General features: G+C 45.1%; 1 protein-coding gene across 12 annotated transcripts in view; it reads right to left on the reverse strand.

The window, feature by feature from the left end:
* The window catches only part of LOC135486098 (SCY1-like protein 2), a 333,434-nt gene that overhangs the window by 150,597 nt on the left and 168,232 nt on the right, over positions 1 to 14,605 (reverse strand). For 10 of the 12 annotated variants that reach the window (XR_010446666.1, XM_064768609.1, XM_064768615.1 and 7 more), the window contains exons 16-17: positions 12,640 to 12,770; positions 11,930 to 11,953 (exon numbers count right to left, since the gene is read on the reverse strand). Coding sequence is in view for 11 of the 12 variants with exons in the window: in XM_064768609.1 (XP_064624679.1) it covers positions 11,930 to 11,953; positions 12,640 to 12,770 (155 nt within the window). In the remaining variant the exon portion in view is untranslated. The remainder of the gene's footprint in view (positions 1 to 11,929; positions 11,954 to 12,639; positions 12,771 to 14,605) is intronic. The other 2 variants (XM_064768617.1, XM_064768611.1) reach the window with 1 other exon arrangement.

A 14,605-nucleotide genomic window follows, 5' to 3' on the forward strand; every position in this document is an offset into this window, starting at 1 on the left:
ATATGGTCTTCAAGTGCAAAGTTGCAACAACAAGCTGATATTAGCATTGCACAACAATCATAAATGACGGATAGTTTGATGTGGTTGAATTTGTATCAGAAAGGTTATTAGTTATTGAGCAAATTATATCGCCATGATTACAATCTGTCATCCTGTAAGCTTGTTTAAATTTCAGATGAAACATGTCTTCCCTCTTGATGACGTGTTTTATTAACCCTGCAGCCATACTTCACCAATCTGAACACTAGAGGGTTATCACACACCTCCAGTTGCTGCTACCAAAAAATCAACTGTCTTCTTATTGTTTTATTTGCCTTCTATTTTCCCTTATACCGTAGAATGGAAAAATTTCGCTTCCAGGATATTTTCGCGAATTTCGCAAATAGGTCAGTAAGAATTCAATGCCATTGTTGCCTTGTTTCTACAGAGGCAATGCATCCAGCAAGGCACTATGCCGAACTCAGCTTAGTCAATGAAAATCGATAGATAACCTCCCCCCATTCACCCAATCACAGCAGAGAAATTAGAGATCAATCGGGCCACCTGTTCTTGAGTGATAGTCTGGAATGCAAAATCCAAGATAGCCTCCTGGTGGCCATACTGAATTTCAGAGCGCAACCAAAATCAATAGGGAACCTCCTCCATCCACCCCATCAAACCATAGCAATAAGATATCAATCGGGCCACCTGTTCTTGAGTTAAAGTCCGGAAATTAAAGATGGCCTCCTGATGGCTGTATTGAATATTTGAGCGCAACCAAAATCGATAGGGAATCTCCCCCCATTGGACCATAGAAATAAGAGATCAATCAGACCACCTGTTCTTGAGTTATAGTCCAGAACGGGAAATTTAAGATGGCCTCCTGGCGGCCATATTTAATTTCCCTATCCACCCCAATTCACTATAGAAATTACAGTTCAATCTGGCCACCGGTTCTTGAGTTATAGTCCATAATAGGGCGCGGTGGATGCGGAAAACAACTGAGTACATAATGCCCCACCTCAACATCGGTGAGCAGGGGCATGATTATTCATTGACACCCTATTTGGTGTTAAATGAAATGGCCAGGGGCTATGTGCCCACCAGTGGTCAATACGGTTATGGTTCCTGAAAATTTGACCAGAGTGACCTAGGAAATTAGGTCAAAATTGTTCAACAACTATATTAAACTACTTGATCTGATTAATGAATGACATGATTATATCCATTCAAAGTCACACAGTGAATGTCTTTGAGATATAACCAACATAAGATTTTATGACCTTGACCTATTTTATCAGGACAAAAGGTTACAGTGATTTAAAGGTGATGACAGGAAAATCTTTTTTTTCTGTCGAATTGAAAAAAATGAAGATGGTACCACCTCCAACTGCCAGGACGCTTAATGCTCATATTATTATCCCCCACCCCTGCATTCCGTTACTTTATCAAAAATGATACGCTACTGGTAGTCCATGCTCCTGTGCAGCGCCAATTAATTTTATCTCACCAGTCACTCTGGGTCACTACAGTTACATGAGATAGCACAAGCTAGCTACTCCTCAGTGTTATTTGGCTTTCCTCCTCAGCGGACGCTTCGTCGTATTTAATCTGTTGGATTGTTTTTTTGTCTTGATTGTGACTTTCTTTGAGCCTGTGGATTCTTGGCACTTTGGACTAACTTCTGTCTAGTGGATTATACCGTTTGGTGAAGATGGATTTGATGAAGAGAAGCTCCTATGTGATGATGATGTGCATCTTGATGAACCTGAAGCAGGCCAATCAGATGGGAATAATAGTAATAACAGCAAGCAGCTTGCTGGTGTCTTGTCTAATATGCAGGATACCTTTAACATGATCGCAAAGGTCATGGCAGACAAATCATCCTCAAAGGATGATGAACCGCCTTGGAAAAAAGCGAAAGTGGTGAAAGCCCTGAGCAAAGGCAATAGGGACATTCTGTCTGACAGGTCCTCCGACTCGGAGGGTGATTTTCTGTGCTTGATAAATGCCTCAAAATGCCCAATGGCCATTTTGTTAGTTCATACTTACCTATGGAACACTTTTGCATGTTACTCCATTTGGGCTCAAACACAAGAGTATCCCTTTAATTTTCTAAAGGGAGAACTGAGTTAACAGCTCGGCCGCCAGGTGGCGCCCTGACCGATCCCGCGAGATCGCCCCGATCTCATGCCGCCATATTCAGTCTTACTCTTGAGCGTTAACAAAGAGTATGTCCCGTTTGTGGGGACGGCGGGAGGGCCGTGTTCCATAGGTAAGTATCAACTAACAAAATGGCCATTTCTTGTAAGGAAATGGGCATTTTGTGTCATTCAAACTTACCTATGCAACACTTTTGCATCGAATCCCAGCAACCTATTGGAGGTGGGAAACGAGGACTTACCTAAGGCTGAGCTGTTGTTCCTTCAAGGAGGCACCACCGGCATAGTAGCTAAGGAGGACCGCCAGGGGAAAGAAATGGGGAGAACCGGGGGACCGGTATTTTGATCTCGGTATTACAATCGTATTTATAGAGAGTAATAGACCCATTCTCCGGAAAGCGCTAGAATTGCATAATAAAAACCATCTTCTTTCCGGCAACAGAGCTTAGAGCAAGTGAGGCATGTTCAAGGGTGTAGAATGAGTTATTGCTAAACAACAATAAGAAATTGCATCCTTTCTAGTCTACTAGGGGTTGCCTGGATTGTTGAAGATAGGGCATATCAAAAAATGGCGCAAGATGCGCGTTTGACTCTTCAATCGGGCTCCCTCCCCTCTTTTGATCTAGCCAGGATCAAACAACATGCCCCGCAGACACAATCGGGCGGATTGTGTGCATGCCATCTACGAGGGAAGAAACGTCTCGTAGGTAGAAACGAGAGAATGTGGAGTGATTACTCCAACATGCAGCGGAAACAACTTCTTGAAGAGCAACTCCTCGGTAGTTAGCCCAGGAGGTGGCTAGTGCTCTAACTTCGTACGCTGAGATGTTAGCTAGCGCACGAAGATCAGAGGAAGTCCTCAAGGTGTTGTAGAAAAGACGAATAGTCTCCACAATCCACCTTGAAATAGTGGCGGCCGCTATCTCTCGTTTATTTCCCTCCTTATAGGACAAAAACAAACGCTCTCCCCTTGGCGGATACCGGGAGGTTTTGTCCTATTTATGTAGATCTTTAGGGCCCTGACGGGACATAAAGTTCTGTCAGGAAGATCATAAGAGATCGTTCTTGACAGAGAGGGAATAGCAACCGGGGGCCGAGAGGCGGCCGGTCCCTGGTTCTTCGCCAGAAAGCCTCCCCTCCCTCTCTAAAAGCCAGCTTCTTAAAAGAAAGTGCATGGAGCTCTGATCTCCGTTGGGCGGTAGCCAAGGCTACTAGAAAGACCGTTTTGAGTGTCAGATATTTCATGGATGAAATAGACATGGGTTCAAAAGGATGCCTCATGAGCACCTTAAGCACAACAGAAAGATCCCATTTAGGGGTGTTGTGAACCGGTCTAGGACGCTCTAATAACATTCCTCTGAAAAGAGGGGTTATTTGGTCCTCCCAACGAAGATCCCAGGTGCTTAAAACACGGAGGGTAGAAGCGATGGCGGACTTGTACCCTTTTATAGCCGTGACAGATGGTTGTCTTTCCGTGAATAATTCAATAAAGAAATAAACTAATCTGTATATAGAGGGAGAGATCGGATTAACTCCATTCTCCCTGCACCAGGAAGTGAAGGTAGACCACTTTCCGTGATACACATCAAGGGTTGACCCCCTTTGAGGTGCGGACATGCGTTTGACAGCGATGTCCGAAAAGCCTCTCTGGTGGAGATGCAACTGGATAAGTTCCAGGCGTGAAACTTGAAAAATCCAGGGTTCTGGTGGTAGCATCTCCCCAGGGGGTGCCACAGGAGGTGCTTCCAAGTCGGAAGACTCCTGGGGTGGTCTATCAGGAGCTCCAGCAAAGCTGGGAACCAGGCCTGATTTGGCCAGCAAGGTGCGATGAGAGTTATTTTCACCGGGTGGCTGGTCAAGATCTTGTTCAGGACTGGTTGGATGAGAGGGAGGGGTGGAAACGCATATGCGTTCAGCCCGACCCAAGAGGCTGTAAGGCTGTCGACTTCAAGGGCCTCTTCGTCCGGAAGTGGAGAGTAATAGATGGGAAGGCGATTGTTCAGCCTGGTGGCAAACAGATCTACCTTCGGAGATTGCCAAAGGCAACAAAGGTCGTCTACAATCTCCTGATGGAGTGTCCACTCTGTCTGGACTAGTTTGTCCTGACGGGACAGGGCGTCGGCAAGGATGTTGCGTTTGCCCGGTATGTGTCTGGCACATATCGATACTCCAAGGTCGGCACAAAGATGGTAAAGCTCCTAAGTTAGCTGGCAAAGAATACCGGACTTTGTGCCTCCCTGTCTCCTGATATATGCTACAACTGTAGAATTGTCGGAAAACAGGGTTACTCTCTGATTCTTCAGGTGAAGGGAAAGAGCCCTCACGGCAAGAAGGACAGCCTTCATTTCCAATATATTTATTGAAAGATTGGTCTCCTCCCTTGTCCATTGACCCCTTATGGACCTGTCCCCGTTGTTCAGATGTGCTCCCCACCCTAGTAGAGAAGCATCTGTGAACAGGGACACTTCTGGGGGCGGTGGAGCAAGATCTACACCGCTTTGGAGACGAGTCTCCGACTCCCAGAAGTTCCAGACGTTCTTGAGTAGGTATTGAGGTATCAATACCAACCTGTCTAATGGGTCCCTGTGGGGTTTCCATAGAGACATCAGAAACATCTGGATGGGACGCATATATAGACGGCCGAGCGGGATTTGGTCTGCTGCCGAATTCAGAAGGCCCAAAAGGCTCAAGCATCGCCTTGCGGGAGCTTGAGTCCTACCTCTGAATTCTGCGACGAGATGAAGAATTTTCTTTATCCTGTCTAGGGGGGGCAGCATTTTCCCTACGGCCGTAAGGAACCGAACTCCAACGTAAACGAAGTCTTGGGATGGCGCGAATTCTACTTTGTTTCGTTGATAATCCAACCTGCGGAGACTACTTTTTGCTTTAGAAGATGAAGTTGTTGCAGTAGTAGTTTCCGCGATTTGCAACGGAGTAGCCAATCGTCTAGGTAGTGATGGAGCTTGAACCCCATCACGTGAAAGGGAGCGACGAAGGCTGTGACTATCATTGTAAAAATTAGGGGTGCCGATGCCAGACCGAACGGCAGGGCCCTGAATTGATACGTCTTTCCTTCGTAATGGAAACGAAGGAAGTGTTGATAGTCTGGATGGATCGGTACATGTAAGTACGCATCCGTTAGATCCATCAATACCGCCCAATCGTTGGGCTGTATCGCCGTTGCTATAGACTTGATGGTTTCCATCTTGAAATGAGGAACATTCAAGAAGGTGTTTAACCTGGAAAGGTCTATGATCAGCCTCCATGTCCCTGCTTTCTTGGGAACCAAGAAAATGTGGCTGTAAAAGCCGGGGGAACATGGATTTTGAAGGACCTGGATAGCTTGCTTCTCCAGTAATGTCGCGACCTCTGCTTGGAGGGCAGAGGCCTTGACTGGGTCCTTCGGTGGCTGAACTGGGTTTGGATATATGGTAGTCGGGGGGGGGGGGGGGGGGGGGGGTACGGTTGAAATCTAGTTTCACTCCGTACCTCAACATGTTTGGGACTAGGGACCCCTTGGGGCACCAAACGTCCCAATCGTCTGCAAGTTTTTGCAGACAGGCCCCGACTACCGGCGTCGGCTCCTTTTTGCGTCCGGGAGGAGAAAGGAGGGGGGAGTCACTTCTTCCAGCCTGCACCCCTTGGATGAAAGGGGTGCCTAGTCGGACAGGATCCACCCTGGTTAGAGGAAGTATTTTTCCTCTTCCCAGTCCGGCGACCCTCCGCTTCCCGTCGGAAGGATCCAGCAGGAGCAGGCTGACTAGGGAGGGGTAGGCCTAGGCAGGACCTGCCTGGCGTACGGGATTGAACCCGATGCCTGCTGGGGCCTCTCTATCTTTCTAGCGTTAGGTAGAGAGGTCTTGGCCCTCTGTGTCGCAGTGGGGGAATATAATTTGTCCAAAGCTTTCTGTACTTGAGCCGCCTCTTGTACAGAATCTGCGAACAGGAAAGAACCGTCCATAGGAGCGGTTCTTAAGGCCCTTCCAGCTGGAGGGATCTGATGACATTGAGAGAGCCCAGGGCGGCGTCTCTACGGAGTAGGACGCTATTTGCTGCGTTCTTGGCGGACAGAGCAATAGCGTGCCTTATCGAATGTGACAAGGATGTCACAAGCGATTTTGTGTCATCAGATAGTGACTCATTATCCTTTAGGGATCTGGCTAGGGCCAGGTTAGTGTGCTCTGCGTAGGAGAGCACCGCTAACGTGTTTTTGGCCAGACCCTCTTGTGCTCTAAGTTCTCGGTAAGCCGAGGAGGAGGTCACCCTAGGCACAAGTTGGTCCAGCTGTACATCGTCCTTTAATGTGGAAGTCGATGCTGCAGCTGGACAGCTGGCCGAGCTGACTCGATAATCGTCTGCGCGGTACTGCCAAACAGGAGGAAGTTGTGCCGTGAACAACTTCCCCGGTTTACACCAAGCTATCAGTCCGGCTGCCGGAAGGACAGGGATGGAAGTACGTTGGTGGGCGCCTTGTGAGTCTCTGATTGTACGCTCCAAAAGTTCAGAGACTGCTACCACCGACGGGGAGGGAGGAAGGAATTCAAGGGCCCGAGTGGAGCCCTGAGAGGCCTGTGGATTGGGATCCACTTCCTGTCCCCAAAGTGAAAAGGTTGGTGTCGATAAGGCTGGCAGTTCTGGCGGGGTAGGGCACAGATCCTGCGGGAGGTACGCTCTGATCAAGGATCTGAGTGTCCTCATATCCGACAGGATACTGGCCTCCTCTGGTGACAGCTCCTCCTGATTGGGGGAGCGGTAGCCTGGCTGAGAACTCTCGTTCTCAGAAAATTCCTCTAAAATAGAGGAGTCGGATGGTGGGTATCCGATGGGACCAGGCGCACCAGAGGAACCGGAACCCTGCTCCAGATGGCTGAGTCTATCAGTAAGACCCGCTACCATCTGGATGAGCTGGTACAGTTGCTGTCCCGACTTGGGTTCCGGACCCGACGTGCGGCTTCTCTCAACGACGGGCGGTTGAGGGGAGGGTGGGCGCAGAGGCGAACCTTCGAAGCCGTATGTACGGGCGAATGGGTCTTCCAGAAGCGGAAGATGCCCATATTCTGAACAAGAGTTCAGATGTCCCCTCTGCGTAGCTCGTTCCATGGGAACGACGCCTCTGCTACGAGGAGGGGGTGGCACTTCCGGTTGGCTCCACCTAAGAGGTTGGCCAACGTAGGAAGGTGCCTGCATTTCCGGCAGGACGAAGTCCGAAACCGGAAATGCCCGTAACTCCTTCGTCGGTATGGAGCTACCGGTTGCCCTTTTAGGAGGAGGTACGGAGGGCGGAAATGCTGTTACCGAAGACGCATGGCGTTTTGGAGGTGGTGTTATAAAGTCCGTCCCTACTCTACTGTGTCCGTGAGGACTGGGGTTATTTCGCAGTGAAGACTGAGAAAAACCCCCAGTAGTGTCTTCGGTTACTGATACACGGGAACCTGTGACAGCAACCGGAACTGCAATCGGCGGACCGGAAGCAGGGTGCTCCTGCAGGTACAAAGGGCTTGTACTCGGGGGAGCGGACGACAGAGGAACCGGAAGGTTCCCTGAGGTCCGGGGTATATTAAACCCTTGGAGACTTACTGACTTACTGACATTGATAATGTCTGATCCCGCATCCTTCGCAGCCGCGGCCGGAACCGGAACTCGGCTGACGGAAGGGGTGGTGGCGGAAGGTCTGGTAGACCTCTGGGTTATCTGCCCGGAAACGGAACCGAAAGAGGGTTTAGGCGTCTTTGCGGCCCGCTTCCCGCCACCAGACGAAGTCCTTTGTGGTGAGACAAAGGATGCCGTCGGAGGGGTACGCCATATAAAAAATGGTACCAATGACAATAAAAACACTGGGAACCCCAAGTAGGCCAGAAAGGACGCAATTATTAATGGAAAGGAAAACATGCCTACTTGAATTAAACACTATTGCAATGGATCTGAGTCTTGTTCATTACAATAGAGAGGAGAATAGTCTACGTAAATCTCCCCTACCAAGATCAAAATAATGGAGCCGGGTCAACTAAGCTAGCTGAGAAAGGTCTATAATTAAATAGACTGGACAATACTAATGCCAAGATTAGTTTGGCGGTCTACTCCGTAGGTGAATGAACCCAAACATCGTCTAGACTTGGCTGGTTGAATTTGGTTTTAAATCGAATTCACGGCAGCTTTGAAAAAACGATGTGCTTCGTAGAAGCACAAAAGTAAAGACTGAATATGGCGGCATGAGATCGGCGCGATCTCGCGGGATCGGTCAGGGCGCCGCCTGGCGGCCGAGCTGTTAACTCAGTTCTCCCTTTAGAAAATTAAAGGGATACTCTTGTGTTTGAGCCCAAATGGAGTAACATGCAAAAGTGTTCCATAGGTAAGTTTGAATGACACAAAATGTGATCGTGGCTTTGAAGATGATGATGATGATGATGATGATGCCAATGGTTTAGCCTTTCTTGGTAAAATTGAAGAAGAGGGCACTGATGATGAGCCTACGGGACCTGAGGTTCTACCTCGGTTGGCATTAATTGTTAATAAAAGATTTAGAAACTCTGTTCCTGTAGATAGCTTAAAGGAAAAGTACAATAACTACTGCAAGCCGAAAAATTGCCTCAACCTATCAGTTCCGAAAGTCAACACTGAAATATGGCAGAAACTTGATAGGTACCGTAAGGGAGTAGACCTTAAATGTGTAAGGCACAAGTAAAGGCAGTTGCTGCTGTTACCAAGGTCGCTGGCGCACCCCTGAAAGTTGAGAAGATTGACAAATCCAAGAAGCAGGATTTGGTTAAAAAACTGACCAAAAATGAAACCTGACTCCATCTATCTTCTCGGACATGCTTCATGGGAGGTTTCTCTGAGATGAAGGGACTTGATCAAAGAAAATACTCAGTGTTGTGCACTGATAGCTCGATGTCACTGATAAACTTTGGCGATGAGACTTCCAAAACTCTAAAAGCGCCGAGTCGCTCAGACGATGTGGGCAAGGATGCCACAGGTAGGAATGATTATCAAAACTCCACTTAAAAAAAATGGTCAGGTCACCGAGGTTGCAGCAGACCCTTTCAAGGCCAAAATTACTATCAAAATTACTTTCAAAAATGGTAGAAAGACAGGGAGAATAAGTAGTCGCTTCTCCAGTTACTGTTACACAGTCTCATGTAAGTACTCAGTTAGCTACTGTTATATAACATTATAATATATTCTCTCCAATTTGATATGATTTTTTGGTAAAATATAGTTAATGTTATTTAATGGTCAAGTTCAGACATCTGTGTCTTGGAAACCTAATCCTGAGGCCTATGCAGTTGATGCATTCACACAAGACTGGCACTCACACAGATTTCATGCTTTTCCACCGTTTAGCATCATCACACAAGTGCTACAGAAAGTGGTTCAGCACAGAGCAATGGGAATCATCGTTGTACCAGACTGGCTGACTCAACCATGGTATGATATGCTGAAAGCACCGCTGGTAAAGGATCCACTGCCCATGCGGAGGGAGGAGCGCCTCCTTGTGTTTCCAGGGCAGGACTTGTTCCACCCTTTGCGAAAGAAGAAATTCTCTCACTAGGGAAGTCTATTATAAGGAAATAATTCGAATTGCAAGCAATACGCGGACGACCATAGACATTCTGTGCAGTCATGGCGTAACGGGACCATGAAACAATACTCCTCTTCTCTCAAGAGATGGCTGACTTTCTGTGCTGCTAGAGGCGTAAATTCCTTGTCACCGGATATCCCTCAGGTCCTGGATTTCCAGACAGAACTGTATGAATGTGGGTTGGGATAGAATTCAATGAACCAGGCGAAATCTGTGTTGTGAACCTTCATTAAATTAAATGTCTCATGTGGTGAGCATCCACTGGTGACACGCTTAAAGGGAGTTTTCAATGTGCGACCTTTTCTCCAAGACAATGGGACGATGGATTAAACTGGTTATGAAACTGGTGTGTTCTCCCTCATTCTACGAGATTATGCCACAGCCTTGGCACTGCATTCAAAAGGAACGCTGACTGATGTTATTTTGAGTCCTATAGGATGGCAGAATGCAAACACAGTTGCAAAATTTTACAACAAACCTATTAAGGATTGCAATAATGGCCAACAGCTTTCGGCAACTTAGCGATTAGTGTATTCTTACATTTATAGACTGCAATTTGACTGCAAATGTAGAGGACTATAGGATGACATAAACCTTTGCTATATTGCTATGAAAATTACAGTATACATGTAATCAGCATTCATGCGGATGCTTTTGGTAGTGATTAATTAATAATACATGCCTGATCCATATTTCAGCCATTCAAAGCGTTCAATACTGAAGAGTAGCTAGAATGTGCTTTCTCATGTGATACCTCCGTTCCCCATTGATGGTTCGATGGAACCTCAATCATACTTCGAATTACGGTACTTACGGTAAATCACGTATTATTTTCCAATTTTACTGCAGGCCAACTTTTACTTCCTTTTAAGTGACTCTTTTGCGGAATAATATCTCCATGAATCCAAGGTTGTTCAAACACACATTTCCTTATGAGATGACAGACTTTTGGTGTCGAGATTTTTGAATTAAATGACCCTCAGAGGCGCTGAAATTGCATGTACGGGTTTCATTCTTCAATATTTTCCTGGAGGAGCCCCCCCCCCCCAGACTGCCACTGGGGATGCACCTGCGGTGCTCGTGTTCAGGCTGCGCTCAAAGCTCAGTGGCCCCCTTTTCTCATAACCCTGGATCTATACCTGAACTAGCCCAGAAATGTTTCAAGCTGTAACTTCAGTGATTTCTGGCCGGTAGACATATGTCTCAGTGAAGCTCTTCCACCGACTAGTGGCAAGGTATCCTAATACCACGTGGTGGGTTGAAGTGGCCACTGCCGTGGACTTAATTCTAAAGGATATTGTCTTTGTTATCATTGACCAGAATTTGATCAAGGCACGATGCTTGGCTAGGAATAAAACTTAGTGTTTTGATGATGCAAAAAAACTGCTAACAGTTGGTTTTTCATAAGAGTTGTCTGTTTCAGTCATAAATTACACAAATTGGATTGTTAGTATGGACGAGCTGATTGAATTCAATAAAATATTCCATGTTTGAAAATCGATGACCAACCTCTGTAATATACGTTGTCTTTACGCATAAGCTCCCGATAGGTGGCCAATGTGTAACTACTATTGGCCAATTAAGGGCCACTCTCTGTAATGTAATGAAAGAGAGTGGTTGAGTCACTCGAGTAGAAGGGGCTCATAGCATGGGTTTTTTTTCATAAATTTATGCCTGAAATTATGGATTTTCCATGGTTTAAAAAAATGTGTTCATAAGATTATATAACTGATATCTCCAACACAATATAACTACCACGAACAAGATCATGTGACCAAGGGTTCAGGAGAACCAAAAAACTTGTTCGAGTAAGTTCCTATGAATATCGAGAGTTATCAACTTATAAACTGTCCAAATTGAATGGAAATTATATTAAAATCAATGAAACGCTGTGCGGAAACTTCTGAAAAATAAAATTAAGCAAGGAATGGCCAGTTTATCAGCAGAAGTAAAATTTTCTCTGCCAACTAAAGTTTATGAACCCAACTACAAAATCCAGAACCCTCGAAACTATTACCAGAGCCATAAGAGCGACCTGTCCATGGCCAGCATCAGCTCACAGACATGAAACAATAAGGTACTATCATTACTATCATGATTGGCAACATCTTGGGAGGCGATTAAATCTTGGTACAACAGGATCTAACTACAGGCCGTGTGTGTAGGTATATACATAGCTTAGCTAGAAGTAGCTCAATGGCAGACTCACCAAGATTGGAGTCCTCATGCAGCACTGCATGGGAAGAATTAAATATAAAATTAGATAACCTACAAATATGTATAGACCAAAATCATTTCTAGCAGAAAATGTTAGATTAGTATGGTCTTGAGTTTTTCACTCATATCATTATCAATGTTGCTGTGGATTCCATCAGAAGTTCAAGTGCAGTTTTGTCAGTATGTAGGACAAACATAATCTGATTCACAGGAATTAACAAAATCGCCTAGTTGGAAAATATTAGCATTACAAGAATCTTGTATTGAAACCAACAATGACATCAACTACTCTACTAAAATTTTAAAAAGTTACAATCATTGTAAAGCATTATCTACATTATACCAAAGAATTGTACATTTTGCCATGCTGCAACTACCAACCACACTAACTCATAAAAAATATAACCATAAAACTAACTTTGGAAGTAGTAAAAAATAGGCAATGCCAAATAAAAGAAATACACATATATTACCAAAAATATCTTAACAATACTATGTAAAAGTTAGCAAGAATACACAGAGATAAATTATAAATTGAGGTCAGGGGACACGGAGCAAAAAGCAGCAATGGAAAGACAAATACTGTGTGCTGCTATCTCTCTATAATTTGGTTTTGAGGAAGGGAATTATGTGAAAAAAAACATGTTTTTTTAAAGATTTGCGCTGTAACAAAAGTTTAATCACAATAGTTTCAATGCTTACCCGTCCTAACTTTCTGTATTGGTACAGCATCGTCAACACATAGATAGTTCTTATTGCTCTGACGATCCAATGTCTGTTGGCTTAAATCTGGCTTCTCAACACTCAGATGCATCTTGATAGTAGGGCGTGACCTGGATGGAATAAGTCAAAGAATTACATAACCACTCCGATGACAACATTCTAAAATGAAGCTACGTATGCTTGTTGCTCCCTACATCGAGACTGACATAGAGCTGAAGAGTGGCAACATGATGGAGCAATTTGTGATTGATTGGTCTAGCTGTACTAGCCACAGTGGGTTTTAACAGCACAACCGGTACAAATGAAACGGCCAGGGGCCAGCTGAACTTCAGGTGAGAGATGTGCTATAGTTACAATACAGACGGCTCATTGACCATATGATCAACCTTATTTTGCTGGCGAATGGTGTGCAAAAAAAGAATGATAATATTAGTAAGTTGTTTGCACTTTCAGTTAGCAGTACTTCAAAGTGAAATGACCTGGGGCCATGTGCTTACCTGGGATAAATGACAGGAATAAGGTAACGGTTATGGTTTCAGAGATTTTTACCTCATTGACCTTGGAAACAAGGTTGAGGTCAAAATCTTTGAGCGACTATGTTAGAGTTGAATATAATAATAAGTGACATGCACTCAAAGACCACCCCTATGGAACAAGCATGCCTTGCTCGGATGCTGAGACAGCCAAGTTAGTTTGTGTGTATTCAAGAGCAAATAAACGATAAAACGATTATAATTGTTGTCCTTCTTGGTGTCAAAACCGGTCGTCTAAACCTTTGCCACTTTGTGATTGTGTGAGTGTGAGTTTTTGACTTTGAAAACTTTCATCGATCGACAGCTGCACGCCATACACATGTGATGCATGTGAACTAAGGATACGGTGCACATTTCTACACGCTCGGTCACGCTCCCCGTTTCGACACAATCAATCAAGGGTGGTGCACAGCCATATCCCATTCACTTCATGGAATTCCCTGGCCGGATTAGTATGAGAATATTCGAAATCACCATGTTAACACTGTGACTCATTGACTTGGAAGCCAAGGTAACTTTTTATTTTCTGTACATCGGAAGCCTGCTAGATACGTGTTTTGTCGACCATTTGTGACTTTTGTCCTATCGGACAATTATGTTTCAGCAGTTTTCAACGTCAACATCACCAACATCTAAGTCTCACCAGTACATTATATTCTTCTAAACTTATGCCATGATGTCATGATGTCCTATGCATCAGAAGTCCACTATCCCACATACGTATTTCGCCGAGAATTGTAACTTTAAACGATTTAAGCCCAGCGTGCAGGGCAGTTTAAACGTCCATCACCGTCGAAGTTGCACCTGTAATTGCATCAAGCACCAAGCCGTCCAATCCACACTGATCAAGCCAAGCCTATCAAGTGCAAGTCACAGGCAAGACGAGATCAAGTTATCTCTCTGTTAGTATTTTGTAGAAAATTTGTAAATTTTTACTTATTGCTGAGCATTCTTTATACTTCTTGTATTTTTACCGTTCCATTTGGCATTTTAGAATCACTATGTATGTCATGTATGTAGCCTAATTTCCTGCTGTCATACTTTGAAATGGTGAGCTACGGCAAACTGATTTTCTGCCACCTAATTTTGATGGTCAAGTCCTGAGCCATGAACTGGCAACGTCCTACTTCCTTTTGTTCATGCACTATCTACATGCCCATTAATTGCATTCACCCTCCCCCCCCCACCCACCCCCACCTCATCCCGACCAGGATGCCTTCAACAACAAAGTTCAGGTATTTACATTACACCTATCCTGTGAAACACGATTATGGTCCGAAGGCAAGGTTTTCGAAAATATCCAGCAGTTGCGTACTGCTTTTTTACGTCATTTTAGCCCGACTCATGCTATTTATACAAATGTCAGGTTATTTGAAGGTTTGAAATACAACACGGGTGAATCAGCAGAACAG

This window comes from Lineus longissimus, chromosome 4 (assembly GCF_910592395.1).
Source record: "Lineus longissimus chromosome 4, tnLinLong1.2, whole genome shotgun sequence".
Classification (NCBI taxonomy): domain Eukaryota; kingdom Metazoa; phylum Nemertea; class Pilidiophora; order Heteronemertea; family Lineidae; genus Lineus; species Lineus longissimus.